This window comes from Hakea prostrata, chromosome 11 (assembly GCF_041222555.1).
Source record: "Hakea prostrata isolate BN-2017 chromosome 11, UWA_Hpros_2, whole genome shotgun sequence".
Taxonomy (NCBI): Eukaryota; Viridiplantae; Streptophyta; class Magnoliopsida; order Proteales; family Proteaceae; genus Hakea; species Hakea prostrata.
Window position 1 is genome coordinate 10,612,271 of NC_142610.1, and position 19,623 is coordinate 10,631,893.

Here is a 19,623-nt window from a genome sequence, read left to right on the forward strand (position 1 = left end):
ATTTTGATTTGATGTAGTTTATGTATGAGTTAACTAATGGTTTAGACTAATAGCTTAGATTTGAGTTGGCTCGTTTTGAGACCTTTTGGTGTAGAATGAATGATCTTAGCCCAGTCAGCTTGTGTTGATCCCAGCTCGCTTTTGACCCAACCTATTACCCTGAGATCAAACCATGCATGAGAGTGGACGCCTCACAAGACAATTAGCCACCTCCGAAGATTAAGTTAGTCTAGATAATGGAAGTTGGAGTTCCTCCCCAGGAAGGGATCTTCCTAGAGAGTGAAGAGGAGAAATTCATCCAATTTCTTGGGGAGATCAGAATTCTCTTATTTGTGCATACGCTCTTTGGAGATAAATAGCAGGTTCGCACCTATTGCAGCGGGAGGTGGTCCTCTACTCTTAGATGGGGATCTTGCTCAGTGGAGGGTGGAGATGGCTTTGTCGACTAGGCTGGTGCGACGAATTTGATGACTTGACTGCCCAGCCATCGTGTTGTCTTGTCACTGGATGAGCTGTCAGTACTTATCATGACAACGTCCCATAGCCGCCTGGGCAGAGGAGTAGCCAGCGGTAGGCTCAAGGGAAACTCTGAACTGATCAGAAGCTTCCATATCCGCAACGGGATATCAGAGATCCTACGTACGCATTAAGCACGGAAAAGACACTTGAGAGATCCTTTATTTTCATCGAGAAAGTCTTCTATGAGTAGAAGTACTGCACTACCCTTTGGTTTATTCTCCCAAAGAGCTAACCTCCTCGAGAAGTCCTTATTAGACCGTTCTTGCCCGATTGTGGACCTCTAGCTTTGGTCCAAGTGACGACTTCCGGTTCATACGATTTTGGTTGACAACCAGACCATTACAGATCTGTTATCAAACCCCCTTAGTCCCTTTCAAATAAAAATTTTTAAGGATCTTGCTTTTTAGGCTTAAGGTCGAAATAAACCTGTGTTTTTAATTTTTTAAACATTTAAAAAAAAAAAAAAAACTCAGAAGCTTATTGAAAAAAAGAATATATCAGATATCAATATAGAAACATAAAAAACTATCATTTTAACATAGTTAACAAGCCAATATAATTATATAGTGGTTTGGTTTGGTAATGGTCATCTATTTGGTTTGGTGTAACAAGTCACTAACAGGTTGGACTGAACCAGCCGGAAATCATTTGATTTTTGACCTCTCAGCTTGAACTCTGTCCAATAACCCTCGCGTTGGTTCAATTCACTATAACATGTTTAATTGGTTTGGTTAAAATTGACATCCTTACGCGCCTCAACTAATCTTGCACAAGTATTTGGTCTAGATATGGTTCAATTCTAAGCACTAGAAGTGATATCAAAATCCGACCAATTTCCAACCACATAAGAGACTAGCAAGAATCATGTTAACTAATAAACCCACTTCGATCAATTAGCCAAGATTTTGACGGGTATTTTTATGGGGATTCTATCTATCGCTATAGGATTTCTATTCAAGATCACTGCAGTTCTTTTCAGGTAGCTGTAGGATGGCCGGCCGCCTATAAGTGGTATAAGTGGTAGGGTAGGGTGTTACCGCTCAAATTGCGGCCAATCTTTCTAACCGCGCGCAGGCCGGGCTTAGAGCGCGTGAAACTCATCACTACCTCCTAAGGTACACAAAAGCGTCGCTTTCTCTGGAGTGTTGTCACACAGCTACCGCCTAGAAGAGCCACTCGCTCCGTAGTGTTGTCGCACAAGATAAGCACTAGCCCGCCTGCTGGCCGGGCAAATCAAAGTTATTTTCCGGTCAACCGTCCACTAGTAAGTGCAAAAAACACAGTGAAATCACGCAATGCACGCTGGAATCATGTTCACTACTTAACGTACGATTACTTCATTCATTACTAGATCCAGAATTTTTTTTACCTTTTTAGGATCAACACATCCAATTTAAATTTAGTTATGCTCCTAGGTTCTCATTCAATTGTGATAATCAAGAAACATGATAAATCAATATATAATGACTAAACAATGTAATTTTATCCTCATTTGCTTATTTATAAAATAAATCGCCCTTTGTACCAAGAAAAAAAAAGAAAGAAAGGAAGAAAAAAGCACAAATTTAATTGGTTACCCTGATTCATCCTAAAAAACCATTTTTTTAGTTTTTAGAGCTGTTGATAATTTTGTTAGGTACTCCACTTGAAACCAAGACTTCAAATTGGAACATAGTCGATCCCTATTGTGCTTTTTTGTGTGGAAGTGTTTCTGAAAACAATCTGACAATTCTTTATTTTGTTGTAACTTGACTGAAAGTATGAGAATGAAGTGTCTCTCCCATTTTACTCTGGCTGAAGGCCTTCAAGAGTTGACCTCTTCTGCTAGGATCCTTTCTAACAAAAAGTTGTGTTACAAAGCATCTTGGACAACATTAGCTGCATTGAAGCAAGGCACTGCAGAATCAACTCATACAGCCCTCAATTTACAGAATGAGGAGGTTTATAGGTGATCAAAAGGTGTTCTCTTAGATTGACAAAAACAAAGTGAATGTCTTGCACCAAGAACCAGCTGACCTAAGTTATGTAAGTATATGAAGAGAGTTTTTCATTGGCAACAACATTTGATTGCATTCTAAAGCAATAAAATCTTGATAGGATTTGAAGCCTAAGCACCGTAGACTTGTCTTCAACCATACAACTGAAATCAAATAATTAAACAAAGCATCTTGGAAACCTAAGTACCGTAAACTTGTCTTTAAACAACTGATACGCATAAAGTAAACAATGCACGTCAATATCCTTCACTTAGGGGTTTCATTAAGAGAAAATACACATGTTGAAGTGTCTTTAATCTTACCATCTATATCTACTTCACAGTTTTGATGAAGGTGTCTGTAGGTACTCATTTTCAAATGAACAATCTCATAAGCCAAAAGAAAAATGACGGAAAAGAAGGAAGTAGCACCCATATAGCACTATATTGAGAATGAAATTCTCTATGGAGGTGCAACAAATAATTGAAGGAAGCAGTGCTAGAACAGGGAAAACACCAAATGTGATTCTCTGCTTCAATGTAGACATTCTCCACATCCAAAAGCAGAAACTAATTTTCAATTAGAAAAACATTACATTAACAAGAAGATACTAGCATCAATTATTGTTGGAAAAACCAAATTTATTTACTCAAGTAGTTTCTTAGAAAGCCAGTTACTTGGTCTGGTCAAACCTGGTTTGACAGAGTCATGTTTTTATTTATTAACAATATAAATCCTCCCGTGACAAGCTTCTTCGCAAACTAAGAAAGACCAGGCATATATTTCAGACAAGTTCAGGGAACCCCTAACCAAATTTGAGGATTTAAGGATATCAAATAGCTCTGGCCATGCTCTGTTCTGTGTGTAGAATTCGAAATTTAAAGATTGCCCCGAAGTTAATCATTTTGGGACTGTACATAATTGGAGACCCACAACTCAAGATGCCTTACAGGGAGCAACCTAGAGAATGAGAAGGGAAGTGGGGGGAGAGAGGAAGATAATGAATATTTAATGGAAACCCCATGACTTGCAACTCAGAATGACAAGGATATGCAAAGGAAGTGGCTCACTGGCTTGCTTGGGAATAAAATGAATGACGACCCTACGATTCAAGAAGATGCTACTTGTGTAGTCCTTTGCCTAAAAGAGAACTTTAGTAAGAGAGAGGGGCCGGATGTGTGAGGCCAGGGACTAGAGCAAAAGTAAGAGGGACGGAGAGGTTACTGTGTGGGGTTCTGATGGATGTCCCCTTCACCCCTTTTTCATCTCATTTTCCCATCATTCTCTCTAAAGCCCAACATAGCAGATAACCCTTGGTTGCAACCCATCAAGCTTTTTTATTTCTCTATTCACTCGCTGCCTTAACTGATATTCCATCTTCTTCAATACAATTCAGAACATACATTTATAAGAAGGTCACATTAATAAACCATCATCACCACATTCAATAACAACAGAGAATAAATCAATGATATGATATGCCTTGAAGAAATATTCTGCCAAATTTTCAAACAAATTCTGTAGTAACTGCAAAAACCTTTTTGTTTTTCTTGATCTAAATAACCCATAGGCAGAATTTCATACATAAATTTGAATAAAATGAAAATCCAATTAGTCAAAAGGAAATAGTTTTCCTTTGACTTTAATTAGGATATTCATTGGAATAGAAATGTATCAGGAAAAGAACATTGAACTGGAGTACTGAATATGCAATAGATATCCCTGGCTACAGCTCTCACATCCAATTAATACAATATTTATTCTAGTTTTGTTCAATCTCCTGGTTTTGCTAAATGCTTCTACCAGAAGCATCAAAGCTATTTATGTGATTTATATTGTATATTTTTTCATTTTTCTAATTCTATACTCGCAACTCCGCAAGTACTTAATGCAACAATGTTTATACCACAATTATGGATGCGGATATAGTCTAGACAGAGGTTGTTTTGTCAATGGATCCACTCCGTAGATGATCTGGGTTACTTTAGCTTCAGTTTACTTGTTTGGTAAGTTCAGAACAAGCTGCCAAAATCCAGGACACTAATAAAAGAAAAAACAGATAGTTTTTTGTCCTTCGGTCAGACTCACTCAAAATCTTGTTTAAATCAAACCTCATTTGTTCTCTTTGAAATGACCCAAGAAACTGATTCCATATGAGCAGATTTCATTTGGGTCTAACAGTAGCAGTTACTTGGACGGTCTCTACTTTCACCATCATCTCATGTATCTCTGATAACAGCCCCAAATCCAAGAGTTCTTTAACCATCAGCCCCATGTTCTATGCCTGTTTAACTGTCATCACTTTGATGCTAGTATGGATGGAACGCATTCAGGTTAGAAAATTTTTATTTATTAAACATTAGTTGCACTCCAGTTCTGCTATATAGAGAGAATCTTTCATCTCAGCCACTAGCAGTCGTCATACAATACCAAAAATGAGCATTAGTGGTTTCAATGAATATATAGTTTAAATATTTCTTTCATGAGATCATTTTTGGTAAGGAGTAAGCGAAACTTGGGGCCTCAAGGTGTTGGGAGAGGCTTGGAACATCCAGATAAACTTGGGAGGTTTGCTAGGTCTACTAGAGTTTGGAGCTGTAGAACCTCATCTATACAACATACGAAGCACACTCTCACACAGGAGTGTACTTCAGCTGCATATGCAGCTCCAGAACACAACAAAAGGTGAAAAATCCATTTTCAGTTACCTATGTGAGGAGAAATACTCTCTGATCAATTGTTTTGCTTTTTCCCATAGATATGCATGCTATGGACTCTCCTTTGTTTTTTCATGTATCAGTTTTAAGAACTCAATTATTCCTTGCTACTCAATTATTCCTTGCTGTTCAATTAGTATCATCCCATTTGCCGTTCATTTTACATGTCATTGTTTTGCTGACGTTCCAAGGTGGACATTTCTACATTCCTAGCATTGGTTTAACATTCAAATTTTATGTTCATGTACTCCGATATTTTATGAGGTTCCTGATATCCTGTTATTTATTAATTCTTTGTGGCCTTGTGGAGCTGTAGCCACCCATTATCTTTAGTTTGCAGGATTATATAATCAGGTCTGAAGTTCTTCCATATAGCAAATTAGGTTCTGATTCATTCCTACTTACAAGCTACATGACTTGTTTATCTCAAACTTATATCCAAGTTTCTGTCTGCATGATTCATTCTTCACAGCTGTAGGGATCCCTTTATGATACATTGCCACAAACAAGTAATCCAAAAGAAAAGCAGTAAAAGAAAAGGTACATTGCAGACATGAAATTGAATCTGAGTGTCAGAAATCTTCCATGTCTTTCATATTCAACCTCTAAAACCTGAGGAGTAAGAAGAACCGGCTCCACCCAAATAATATGAATCAGATGAACCATTTCACACTGAAACTTCACGGTGTCGCAACATCATAATCGCTAACTTCCATCAACTTATGTCAGTATATTTACAAAATTCAGGGTTATTGGCTGAAATCAAAATCAAATAAAATCATACACTCTAAATTAGAAACATATGAACCTAAAAGATATCAAATCCCAATATAAACAAGCAAGCGTGGACAGGAAATATTCAAGTAATTAGCAAAGTCATTAACAACTCAAAACCCAAATGAACCTCCATCAAAATCCGGCCGTCTCACGGATACAAATAGTCGAAAAACCCAATATAATCTGCACTAAACCACATACACCAACACCACATATCCAGGAATTTATATATTTGGGAATTAGAATACAAGTAATAGAAGAAGTTCATATCTTTTGTAACTCCATGACGCTTTTAACTTTGGGAGCGTACAATGAGTAGACGATGGCCTGCCTTTTAGCTATTTGGAGCTGAGACTTCCCATCTAAAAATGCAGAAGAAACTGCCGCAGGATCCGTAAGGTTGCGGTTCTGACGGAATCCATCAATTGTTCTTCGCTTGGCGTAGGATCTGATGTTGTAATCTGAAAAGTCTTTAGCAACTCGTAGCAGCGAACGGAATAGGGAGAGGATTTCAGTTCTTGAAGGGGTTGAAGCCGCAACCGTCATCGCCAGAGAGAGAAAGAACTCTCACCACGAACAGATTCCAGAGAGAGCCAGAGAGGGGATTTCAGTTCTTAGAGTGTCAATTTAAGCCCAGAACCGAGAACCGGATTTCGACCAACCGGTTAACTCATTGGTCAGGTTGGTTTAGTTCGGTTCGCTCAATGGTTTCATTCGATAGATCAATTTGGAAGCATTGAAGATAAAATCACTGGCCACTAACCATGGAGATTCCTTTGGATTTTCATCAAGTTCATTTCTGAAAAGAAAACTTCTTATGGATGAGTTCATGGTCTAAAATTATTTACCTAAATGGCAGAATTTTAAATCAGATTAACATGTTTCTTAGATGAGAAACCAATTGTGGACTGCCCATATTTGTTGTATTTATAGCCAATTCCATTTAAGGTGTAGATTCAGAGTTCCAATCATTCATATTATGGCTGTTGAATTTTGGGTACTTAAATATGAGATTCATCAGCCATTTACTTCATTATGACCTTGACTCTGATACATTTTAGCAAGTTTTCCAAATTCTAGTACCAATTTTTGTCATGAAATATGTGAAAGAAATCGAAGAGTTGTGTTTACTGTTATACATGGAAACATGATTGTGTACATATAGTTGGGGTAGAAATTTCTTAAATATTTTCATGACTGACAGAGATTAAGACATGTCTTGTATATGTATTTTTGGAGATATTGCGATAGAAAATGTTGGGTTTGTGATAAAAATCATTTTATCTCTTTTGAGTTTAAAATTTGAATTTAGTGGGTCCCACTTAGAATTAAACATGGGTTAGGTGTTTGGTATAATTAAGAGCAAGGTTTAAAGTATCGGTAAGGTGATTTTAGGAGACGTATCGTCTAATTCAATGGAGAGATGTATCAATATGTATCGTATCGGTAGGGTCAAATATGGATACGTATCGGCTAGTATCGTATAGTATCGTGGGATACTTTAAACCTTGATTAAGAGGGCCTTGTGAGAGGTAAATGGGGTGAGAAAAAAAGAGTTTCTAGAGAGTTCTAAAGTGGGTTTTGACCAAATCGGGATTGCACTTTTGTAGTCTTTTTCTTCTTGTGGTTTTGCAAGAAAAGGGTTTCTTCTCTCTTGTGTTCTTTTCCATTGCAACTCTATTGAAGCTTAAGCTTGGATTGAAGGGTTTTCTTCAAGAGCTTGAGGTGGAATGGTATTTTCAAGGAGGTTTGAGAGGTGATATGACCGGTTGAGGTAACATTGTATTATTCTTAAATCTTGTACTATTTTGAAGTTTAAAATAGTGAAATACCTCCCCGTGAATGTAGCTAATCTCGATTATTTCGGGTTAGTGAACCACGTAAAATTCTTGTGTGTTGTTTGCATTTCTCTTTCATTCTTGTGGCGGTTTGTTTTGTTATTTTCTTTGTGATTGTCTTCCAACTTATTTCCACAAGATTCTTGGTATATTTTGTTCATTTGTGTGATTTGTTTAGTTACCCGATTCCTTGGATTGAGTATTGTCTTCTACAGAAAACTCATCAGTCTACAAATGGAATGACTGTTATTAACAACACTCAATGACTTTGGATCAAACTTCTTAATTCGTTGTACCTATTGTAAAACACTATCAGTCTTCTAAGCATTGTTTTGAAGAAAACTGTGTTCCTATGAGTGTGAATTCAATTTGTTTGCTATATATATTCATACAATTCATCTGTGAGATGGATATCAACTAGTCTTCAAGATTCTTCTTTAATCCAATTCATCTTTCTCTCTGTTAATATTAGGCTTCTGCTACAATTATCAAAATTGGCAGGTGGCCAGGGAGGTCCAGCCATAACTTTTGCCAGGTGGCCAAGCAAAACTTGAATGTGGGACGAAGCTTAGGAGGTCCAATCATGCATTCTTCGTGTTTCTGACCTTCCATCATCATCAACCATGGAATTAGCTAGTATTCTCTGCTGAAATGGTAGTGCTTCACATCGATGATCTTCTGCTAGCTTCACGTCATGTTTATTCACATGAATTTTTCTCTTCAATATGTTTGCTTTAGTCCAAGGAACCCTGTTTGTTTGGGGTTCAAGGGGTGGGGATAAGCTTGGATGTGGATTCCAAGAAGTGTTTACCAAAATTGTCCACTTTCTTTTATCCCATTTTGTTCAAACAATGAAAAGATCTTCTATTGTGATTTTCCCCCACCTCATCTTTGCTTAATTCTTGAAGGGATTGTAGATGATTGAGCCCTTCTATGCTGCAATATTCTCGCTTTCAACATTAACAGAGGAATTTGAGGATGTTTATATTTGATGTACATTGATGCTGCCTTTGGAACCTTCATTTCCCCATTCTTGTACACCAGGTATTGAGAGAGATCTTTGCTTGCCTCCACTATAGAGCATCAATCTTTTCCTATTCACAGAAGCAGAAAAGAACTGTCTAATGACCATCCCTATGAACTTCTCTGTGCTGGTGTCGGCTGTGCCTTGTCCAAGGATAATTCTCTGGAAGAGCTCTTTTTCCACATCAATTATAGATAAGCTGGTCAGCCTGCAACTTCTCCAGAGGTATTTTCTTGTTTGTTGACAGAGCTTTTGCACCTTTTACCCAGCTAAGAGGATATAATTAGCCAAAAACCAATGGTATGTTATTACTTCTATGAGTCTTATTTGATTTTCATGTGTTAATCATATATAGAGAACAAGAGAAGGTCAGAAGGATTGTCCAATGCAAATGCCAAAAGATGTCCTCTTACACCAAGACTCGGGAAGGTTCTGCTGAAGTTGTATATGTGCACTTCCAAGCCTGGTATCTGCTATAGTTGTTGATGTAACATGTATTGTGTATGAATAGTAAGTAATGGGACTGCCATCCCATTCAATCAATAAGTATGTGAAAGAAATCCAAAGAGTTGTCTACTGCTATATATGGAAATATGATTATGTACATATATTTGAGGAAGAGATTTCTTAAATTTTTTCATGATTTGCAGTGATTAAGATGTATGTTGCATAAGAGTTGTCTATGAATGGAATGACTGTTATTCACTGGGCTCAATGAGTTTGGATCAAACCTAGTTATTCACTGGGCTCAATGAGTTTGGATCAAACCTATTAATCCATTATACATAATGTGAAACATTGTCCATCTTCTGAACATTGTTTGGAAGAAATCTGTGTTTCTTGATGTTTTGTGTGGTCATAATGTGGGTCAGAAAGAATGACCATACTTATGACCTTACCTCCACTGCAGAGCATCAAACTTTTCCTATTGATAGACACAGAATAATTGTGTAATATCTGTCTCAAATTGAGAACAAGACTGATGCAATTTTTGTTATGTGGTTTTCCCCCTCTACATTGGAGGGTTTTTCATCCTAAAATAACATGAATTCTTTGGTAATAGAATTTCTAGTATTATTTTATTATTTTTTCGCTAAATTGTCGTTTATCTTAAAGTGGAAAAGAATTATAACAACTGTATAAAACCATATAGAGTAGGAACCAAACCATTCAACCCACAACTTTAGTTGCATCCAATACATCAAACCTCACTAGTTCTAAGGAATAACGTGACTAAAAATTCAACAGAGAGGTGTTACTGAGAAAAAAAAGAGAGTACACTTTTGAGACCCCAAAAAGAGAGAAGGTATTTAGAACATAAGTTTTAACCTAAATTTATTATCTCTAAATAAAAAATACCACCAATAGGCCAAAAGTACATCTACTCACCATTTTAATTTAAACTTTATAAAGTGACAAACCCTTCTCTAAGATTTCTTTTATATTTCAAAAGAGTTCAACTTGAAATGCATAAAAAGCAAAAAAGAGTTCTACAAAAAAAAGAAGCAAAACAGAATTCGTTTGGTAATGAGCAATATATACTTTAGTTGTATAGGGATAGCTTCTTATTCGAGTACTATCTTGCTAATGAGTAATGGCTGAGATATTTGTCATGAAAAACTCTGCCGCCAAATGGCTGGGCCAGTTACTCTTTTCCAAGGAGTGCCGAGAGATTAGTCTAGAACCAATAGGCTAGTCCAAAATCTGAAATTTCGGGAAAAGCTAAGGGGTTAATTAGTCCGAAGACTGAATTTCAAGGAGAGCCAAGCGGATGGACAGAAGATTGTCCTGAACTTGAATGTTGCAATCGGCTTCTTTTATTTCCGTTGATTTTTTAAGGAGAGTAAGAAATAAAAAAGAGAAATGGACAAGCCTGGTATCATTCATTACTTATATAACATGAATCTGCCCAAATTGAAACTATCAAATCCTGAACATGAACACAGTGCACACAAACAAGAACGGAAAACGTAGATTTTTTTTTCCGGGTAACCAATAGAAAATTTCCAGCTGGTTCTAGGTGATGCAGCATGTTGATGATTGGACATTGCCAACTTAGACCCTGGGTTGTATTGAACTTAGCAAAGCAAGGCTTAGGTTGAGACATTATAACTCAAGAGTCAAATTGAGGGGACCTAGCAAAAAAGGCCTCAGAGTTAGGTTTAAGTTTTAAAAAACCGGTCCAATCTGTTGTGACTAAAATATCTACTTTTGGTTTATACCGGTCTAACCAGGTTCAACCGGATTCAGCTGATGAGATGAATGAATTTAAGGGTCCGCCCAAAGGTTAAACAAAGGCTTAATCATAGCCATCCGATCTATATTTTCCATCCAACGGTCATCAATGATAAGAGACAACGTATTAAAGTCTATAAATAGAGCCAAGATTCTGATGAAAGGTAAGCTCATTCGAATATTCACACTCTTCTCGCTCATTTTCCATTAAAGCTCTCTGAGAGCTCTACTCTGATCATCTACTGACTAGATCGTCGGAGACGGGCCGATCAAGACGATCGGCTTCGTTTCTCACTGGTGTTCTATCTTTCAGGAGCGAGAGGTTGATTGACTGAAGAGCGAGTCAGATCGATCCAGATCTGAGTGGATTGGTGCGAAGGATTACGGTTCAAAGCCTCCGGCAATTTTAGCACCAACATTTGGCGCCGTCTGTGGGAACCTGAGCAAGAAGCTATGGCTCAACTACCGGAAGAGCAAGATGATTCATTGATCGTTCTTTTGCAATCTTTTTGTTCGAAGATCTTTGGCTCAACGATCAAGTTTTCCTTCTAAGATCTGTTTCATTTTCTGGATTCTTGAATAGTTACTATGAAGTTTTGTTGAAATCAACAATATATTGCTGTGATCCACAAAAAAAAAAGGGAGAAGGAATAGACATTGGTGAAATATGCATTCTGTTAGTATTGTATATAGTTAACTTATGACGGAAGTTTGAGTAAATAGAATATAAGTTTAGAGGAGTCATAGAAGTTTTTATTTTGTTTTGTATGTTTCTGTTAATTGCATATAGATATCAGTACCCTAAACAAACATTTGTGAAGTGTCTTATTTGTTTTTATTATTAATCATAAAAGAATGTCTAGTTATCCTTCCCTATAGTCTTATCTTTAATGAGATAACGTTTTATCTTTAATGAGGTAGGAATCCCATATATTCTATACTGAATTGATATGAAATGCTTAGTTCCTAACTATTCATTAATCAGTCTTTTTATTAAGTTTCTAACCGTGGGCTTCCCTATAGTGTTATGATATATTATTCTCCTTTTATGATTGTCAGGTATAGAATTGAAGCTTTAAGTTTGCAGGTGGAAACAGAGAAAAGGAGGAAATACATCTTGGGAGTTCATCAGTCCAAAACTACATAAATTAAAATTTCTTGAGGAGTTGCAATTATTGCAAACTTCAAATTATCATTTTATTATTTGATCTTGCACTTTATGGCAAACTTTGATCTTTTACTCTGCTCAATTTTAACAGGCTGAACATTAAAGCATTGATCATTGTGCAACTTTCTCTAAAGGCTTCTCTTAGCCACATAAAAGGTTGATCTCGGTTATGAAGGCTTCTGACCAGCAATTTTCTATAGAGCGAGAGACTGATCATCATTCTTGAAGACTTACATTATTCTTGAAGACTTATATTATTCTTGAAGACTTATTTCTATCATTAGAAAGGAGACAGGATTTTCTGGTATTCTTGGAGAAATCATCTTATTAAGCGTGGTCATCTAAAATTTCTTCTTCATTATTAATCCAAAAGACATTTATACGAACCAGTCTCTTCTGATCAAGCCATTTCAACGCTGATCCAGGGTCATTCTTTTTGAGGATGATCCCGACTTTCCGAAGTCAGACCCAAGTGGTCGACCTTCCGAGGCCCGGTCATGCTTTCCAAGGCGATCACTGATCATTCCGCACCGAGGGTGATCCTGACTTTTCGTAAGTCAGGCTCAAGTAGCCAGCCTTCCGAGGCCTGGTCATGCTTTCCGAAGCTGATCACGGATCATTCCTTCCGAGGGTGGTCCCGACTTTACGTAAGTCAGGCTCAGGTAACCAGGTCATGCTAGCTTAATCATGGATCATTCCTTCCGAGGGTGGTCCCGACTTTCCGAAGTCAGGCTCAAGTAGCCAGCTTTCCAAGGCAACCTTTTTATCGAAAGCGAAGGAGCTGATCAAGAAAATTTCTCACAAAGCAGATTATATTGAAGATTCTAATCAAAGTTGCTAAGACTCTCTTCAACTATTGTCTAAGGACAGAAAGTTTCTAATCAACTATTGAGGCTCTCATCAGCCATTTTCTCAAAAAGGCATCTAATCAGTTATTAAGGCTTTCGTCAGCTGTTTTCTCAAAAAGCTTCATCAGCCACTCTTTCCTAAGAATACTTCATCAGCAACTGATCAAAGATACAACAAGTGATCAGAAGTATAGTCTGTGGTCAGATGTGCAGCAGGTCAAAGATTGATGCCCCCTCTATGTTCCTTTCATTCTCAAGATTCTCTTCCGTTGTTCATTTTTTCCTTTCTATAATGATTTGGGGGCTGAATATTTTCCAAATGCAAGAGAAGATCAAGATTGGATGAAAAAGCAATTTTTTCAACTGAATGATGAACACATCGTTCAAATAATCCCCCATAACTGGAGATGAGCTCAAGTACTGAAGAATTCCCACAACCAATACAAGATGCTGAATATTCTAAAGTCATTTGGGAGAGAGATTCAAACCTCCTGACTAGAGTCTCATACAAGTTCAACCTGATCAGCAGGCTTGGGGGCTTGTGTTGTGACTAAAATATCCACTTTTGGTTTATACCGGTCTAACCAGGTTCAACCGGATTCAGCTGATGAGATGAATGAATTTAAGGGTCCGCCCAAAGGTTAAACAAAGGCTTAATCATAGCCATCCGATCTATATTTTCCATCCAACGGTCATCAATGATAAGAGACAACGTATTAAAGTCTATAAATAGAGCCAAGATTCTGATGAAAGGTAAGCTCATTCGAATATTCACACTCTTCTCGCTCATTTTCCATTAAAGCTCTCTGAGAGCTCTACTCTGATCATCTACTGACTAGATCGTCGGAGACGGGCCGATCAAGACGATCGGCTTCGTTTCTCACTGGTGTTCTATCTTTCAGGAGCGAGAGGTTGATTGACTGAAGAGCGAGTCAGATCGATCCAGATCTGAGTGGATTGGTGCGAAGGATTACGGTTCAAAGCCTCCGGCAATTTTAGCACCAACACAATCCAAACCTGTTTCACATCTAATAACCATTTACCCCCATACAATAGTTACAAATATGGATGATACAAATGTTGGACACACACAAAATCCTTTCCCTTCAAATTTAATTTGAACATGTTTCACTAGATTTTATCCATTGGTAATTTGAATAAATACCTCCTCTGTGTGTAGACTACTTGTTTATATAGGTTTTATCTCTGATTATCGATCGTTGGATGTGTTTATGATCTTCATTGGTGGCCGTCCGATTGGAAGGTTTTGCCTAATTTTCTTGGGGGTGGAAGTGGTTTACATGTTTAATATGATTACCCACTCCTCAGAGTAGCAGTAACCATTTATATCTCAATCACATATCTCGAAATCTTCGGGGTCAAAAACTGAACCAAACGTAGACCTAGTTCGGTAATATTTTATCGACAACAATAAGTTCAATAAAAAAAAAAACCCTAATTATTAAAAATTGAGACCTAGATAATTTAAGTCGGTGGGTTTTTTATATGAGTGGTATGAGTTACCTAACACATGTTGGTCTCAACAAAGCATGCATGGGATATTGATTGGCTAGCTAGCTGGCAGCGCAAGTGGTGTTAAAATAAAATCGAAATAATTAATTGATGGTCGATGCCCAGACTTAATAATTATTATATCTCAACTACTGGTTATATTATTTATAGCAAAATGTTGAATAAAGTAGAGATAATGAACCACGGAGATTGATTGGCTGGAGTGATTGCGTGGGACTCAATTATTGTAGACCAAAGGATAAGGTGCTGCAAAGGGCTGATTACAAATGTGACTTCCTCAGCGTGCATCTGTACCAGGAAGGAAGTTTGCTTTCATCTCTCCTTTCAGGTTCTTTCTTTCTTTCTTGAATCTTCTTCTCTGCTACTTTCTGGATATCATCACTAGCATCGACAATGGTTGATGCTCTTGTTTCTACTGTCATCGACAAACTGAGCACCGTCATTTGGGATGAGATCAAGCAAGAAGTGCAGTTGGTCGTGGGTGTGGAGAACGATGTTGAGAACCTCAAACGTGCTCTTATTGCAATCCAGGATGTTCTGGATGATGCTGAAAAGAAGCAATTCATGGAAAGGTCAGTGAAACTTTGGTTACAGGATTTGAAGGATGTAGCTTATGACATCGATGATCTTTTGGATGAATGGAACACTGCAATTCTCAAATCACAACAACTAGAGCAATGCAGATCAAGAGTTGTTGATGATGATGATGATGCTCGTCGCACCAACTCGAGTAGTAGTGCTTCTAAGAAGGTATGCCTCGGCAACTTGTTTTCTCTTCCTTCCTGTTGCTTTCCGGTGAAGCAAGTTGGTTTGTGCCATCACACTGGCAGCAGGATAAAAATGATAAATGAAAAGATGGTTGAAATTGCAAAGTCACGAGAGCAATTTGATTTTATTCGTAAAACTACTACTAGAAGTTGCAATGGTGAAATACGTGACAATGAGTCAAAAAGTATATTTAAAACTAGCTCCTCCGTTGATGTCTCAGAGGTGTTTGGTCGTGACGACGATAGAGCTAGAATAATAAGCGAGTTGCTGGGAGAGGGTAGCAGTAGCCAACAACAACTAGTGGTTCCTACTAGTACAATCCTTGTCATCTCCATTGTGGGGATGGGCGGATTAGGTAAAACCACACTTGCCCAGTTTGTTTTCAATGAAGAAAGGGTGGTGAAACATTTTGAAAAGAGAGTGTGGGTACATGTGGGATCCCAATCATTTGATAAAAAGAAGGTTGCCATCGATATTATTAGAGAAATTGGGGGTTGTGGAGACTCCATCAATCAATTAGATGATGATTATAATAATAATACATGGCAATCCGTGCATGATCAACTGAACAAGTCCGTTAATGCGAAGCATTTCCTCCTCGTTTTGGACGATGTCTGGAATGAGAATCCAAGGGAATGGGACCCGTTAAGGATATCCCTCAAACATGGTTCTCCAGGAAGCACAATCATCGTCAAAACACGTAAATCAGAAGTTGCAAAAATGATGCGTGCAACTTATGTCCATGATTTGGATAAGTTGTCTGAGGAAGCTTGTTGGTCATTATTAAGAATTTATGCCTTTGTTGGAAGGCAAGAAGAAGAGTGCAAGAAGTTGGAAGGAATTGGTAAGGAACTTGCAGAGAAATGTGGGGGATTGCCACTTTCTATAAGGACTCTCGGAGGTGTGTTGCATTCTAAAATATCTAGGCAAGATTGGCAAAGTGTGTTGGACGATGATCTATGGAATGTTATATCCACTGATGATCAAATTTTGCCTTCCTTACTAATAAGCTATAATGAGTTAGACCCTCATTTGAAACAATGCTTTGCATATTGTTCACACATCCCGAGAGGTTATACACTAATAAAAGAAAACATGATCTTTAAATGGGTGGGACAAGGCTATCTTAGTGACCTTACTAGCGATTTATTTACAGTGGGTGAAGAGTACTACAATCACTTGGTTAAACTCTCATTTTTTTCAAAAAAAAAGTTACAGAATCAAGTGGCTCGTCAAAGTATTACAACATGCATGATTTGATATATGATTTTGCGAAATCCCTCGAAGAGAATGCATGCATTTCTTTGGAAATTAGAGATACTACTAGAACTGAGAAACTCAATAGTAGAGCTCGTCATTTATCTCTAGTTTTTGAAGGGATAAATGAAATTCCTTCTTTCATTTATGAAGCAAAAAATCTACGTACTTTTGAAGTCTATGGAAGTATTCCCAAAATTTCCTCCGAGTTGTTTTGTCACCTAACGTGCTTGAGGACCCTAGATCTGTCTAAAGCTTACCTCGAAGAGCTTCCAAATGAAATAGATAAGCTGATACATTTAAGGTTCCTTGACTTGACCCAGTCAAGATTTGAAGAGTTGCCTAAATCAGTGCTAGTCTATATAATTTGCAAACATTATGGCTTGGCAATTGCTCAAATCTTCGTAAACTACCCGAAGGGATTGGGAGAATGATCAATTTGGTAAATATTGAGTTGGTAGAATGTCGGCAATTAAGTCACCTACCAGAAGGAATTGGGAGATTAATCAAACTGCGTTGATGAAGAAGGAGAAGAAGAAGAAGAAGAAGAAGAAGTAGAAGAAGAAGAAGAAGAAGACGAAGAAGAAGAAGAAGGAGGAGGAGGAGGAGGGGAAGAACGAGAACAGGTTGATGGAGGAGGTAAAATAGAAGAAAAACGAGATGATGAAGGAGGAGAAGACGAAGAAGAAGAAGGAGAAGATATGTTGTTGTGGAGGAGGAGGATGGAGGATGTGCTGGAAGGTCTCAAACCGCATCCAAACATTGAGAAACTATCAATTAGGGACTACCCCGGTGTTGTGATACCCAATTGGTTAGATAGTCCTACGGGGTGCATCCATTTATTATCCAATCTAGTTTCCTTGGATCTCTCTGATTGGAGAAAATGTAAGCAATTGCCTTCGACTCTCGGGAAACTGCCATCTCTTGAAACCCTTGTAATTGATGGAATGAATGAGGTGAAATTCATGGGAGTAGAGTTTTTTGGAATCAAGGATGATGATGGGGTTGACACAATTGCGTTTCCAAAGTTGAAAGTGTTTCAGTTGGATGAAATGCTGAATTTGGAAGAGTGGGATATGAGGGTAAAGCAAGCAGTAAAAGATGAAAAGCATAAAGCAGCAGCAAGAGGGTTCATCTTTATGCCATGTCTCCAGTATCTTCATCTAAACACTCTACCCAAGTTAAGGTCAATTCCACAACACCTTACCCAGTCGACGTCAATAAGGAAATTGGTGATATGGAACTGTCCAAACTTGACTTGGATGCTACCGTCTCCATCGCACTCCCATCTTCCATCTCCTCCATTTCTACATATTGAGGAGTTGATTTTAAAAAAAGACGCAGGTTCACTTTCAAAGTCATTGTTGTTGTTCCCTAAGCTCAAGTTACTGCGTGTGAGGGTATCACCATACTCTTCCTTACCTCAAGGCTTAGGGCAGCTCACATCCCTTGAGATTCTCGATATCCGAACCTGCTCCAAGATCAAGTCCATAATACCTCAAGGAGAGGAGGATGGAGTGTTGCAGCATCTCCCCACACTCCAAAAGTTGAACATCACGAGGTGTCCTGCCTTGAGACGAAGTTGCCAAAAAGAAATCGGTGATGATTGGAGTAAGATATCCCACATCCCAAACATCTCCATTGATGATGAGAAGATCAGGTGATTAAGGAGGACAAACACCAAGAGAACAGCTAGCGCACTCCACTGAAAACACTCGGGAATTTGAAGGTATTTTATTTCCAGCTGGGTCTCTATATTTCTTCACATTTCTATTCATTTTTGGACTTCTTGTTTAGTTCTTTCGTTTGTTTTAGGTGTTTTGAGGTTCAAGATATATATTGGAGAATCTTCTCTACGACTTGGCAAGATTTCTAGTTGATCAGGTCATTCTACTTTAAAATATTCATTTTCTTCTTTTTTTTCAATCCTTAATCGATTTGCCTGCTTCTACGTAGCAACTCTGATTTGTGCTTTGTATATTTTAATACAGAACAGGGTGACGATAATAACAGCTGATGTCAACAGAGCTTCTCCATCACAATTTCCCTTTCTTATGTTTGTATATTGCTTTCCATCTTCATTGATTGCTTACTTTGTTTGTTGGATTTTTTCTTTATTTCTCTGTTGAACTGTTGCTTGTTCTAATTAGGGGAATCAAAGTTCAAGATGCCAGGGAATTAAATGCTACATACCTAATGCTCACCCTACTCCGATGGTTTTACTTTTATGCGCATCATGGTGCCAAAGCTCAAATGCTAAATCATTTTGTGTAACTCAAAGGGAAACTTGAGGATAATTGCTTCGAGAACGATCATTTGTTTTCTCTGTGCCTTGGTGAACTCATGAGGTATGAAAAAAGCATGTAGTTTAATGATCCAGGTTAAAGGTTACAAGTGTAAATCTTGATTCAATTGGTTTCTTGAAGGGGTTGAAGCCGCAACCATTATTGTGGATAAAAAAAATATATATATTTATATATTTAAAAATAACTGGAATATGATTTTATTTGAAATTTCCAAACTTATAAATTGAGTTTTTTTTTTTTTGTCAACCTCGGTTTGCGACACTTTGCCCTGACTAATCCGGTGTTCGACCGGGGTCGCACAGCTGGTTGTGGTGGATGAGTCTCCTAGCGGGGATTTTTTGCAGACCCTTGCTTAAGATGACCAAGCTACTTACCACTTGGACCAACCCCCATTGGTTATAAATTGAGTTTTTATGTATATATATTGCATACTTCTTGCCAAGGAAATGAGGGTAAAATGAAAATTTTGAGAATACAATCATGTATCTCATTATTCAAATGGTAGGGTTAAGCTTGATGTATAATTTGATAAACAGGGGGTAAAAGCATACTAGAAAAGTTTCAATAGAATGTAATCGTAATAATTTACAAATCTAGGGTGATGTATATATGTAATTTGTTCTTCCACAAAGAAAGGAAAGGATTCAGTTTGGGTTT

General features: G+C 37.7%; 1 protein-coding gene and 1 pseudogene across 2 annotated transcripts; one reads left to right on the plus strand and one right to left on the minus strand.

Moving 5' to 3' along the window:
- Positions 1 to 5,980: 5,980 nt before the first annotated feature.
- On the minus strand, positions 5,981 to 6,577 carry LOC149000051 (LYR family of Fe/S cluster biogenesis protein). The gene has a single exon (XM_089141040.1). The coding sequence runs from the start codon at positions 6,533 to 6,535 to the stop codon at positions 6,254 to 6,256; it is 282 nt and encodes a 93-aa protein (XP_088997166.1). The 5' UTR covers positions 6,536 to 6,577; the 3' UTR covers positions 5,981 to 6,253.
- Positions 6,578 to 14,894: 8,317 nt separating this feature from the next.
- On the plus strand, positions 14,895 to 19,103 carry LOC149000052 (disease resistance protein RGA2-like; annotated as a pseudogene). Its single transcript, XR_016170782.1, has 3 exons — positions 14,895 to 18,389; positions 18,476 to 18,544; positions 18,652 to 19,103. The product of XR_016170782.1 is annotated as a disease resistance protein RGA2-like (transcript).
- The last annotated feature ends 520 nt before the right edge of the window (positions 19,104 to 19,623 follow it).

Coding starts and splice junctions, on each gene's coding strand:
- LOC149000051 (XM_089141040.1), bottom strand. CDS start 6,535: ATGACGGTTGCGGCTTCAACCCCTTCAAGAACTGAAATCCTCTCCCTA.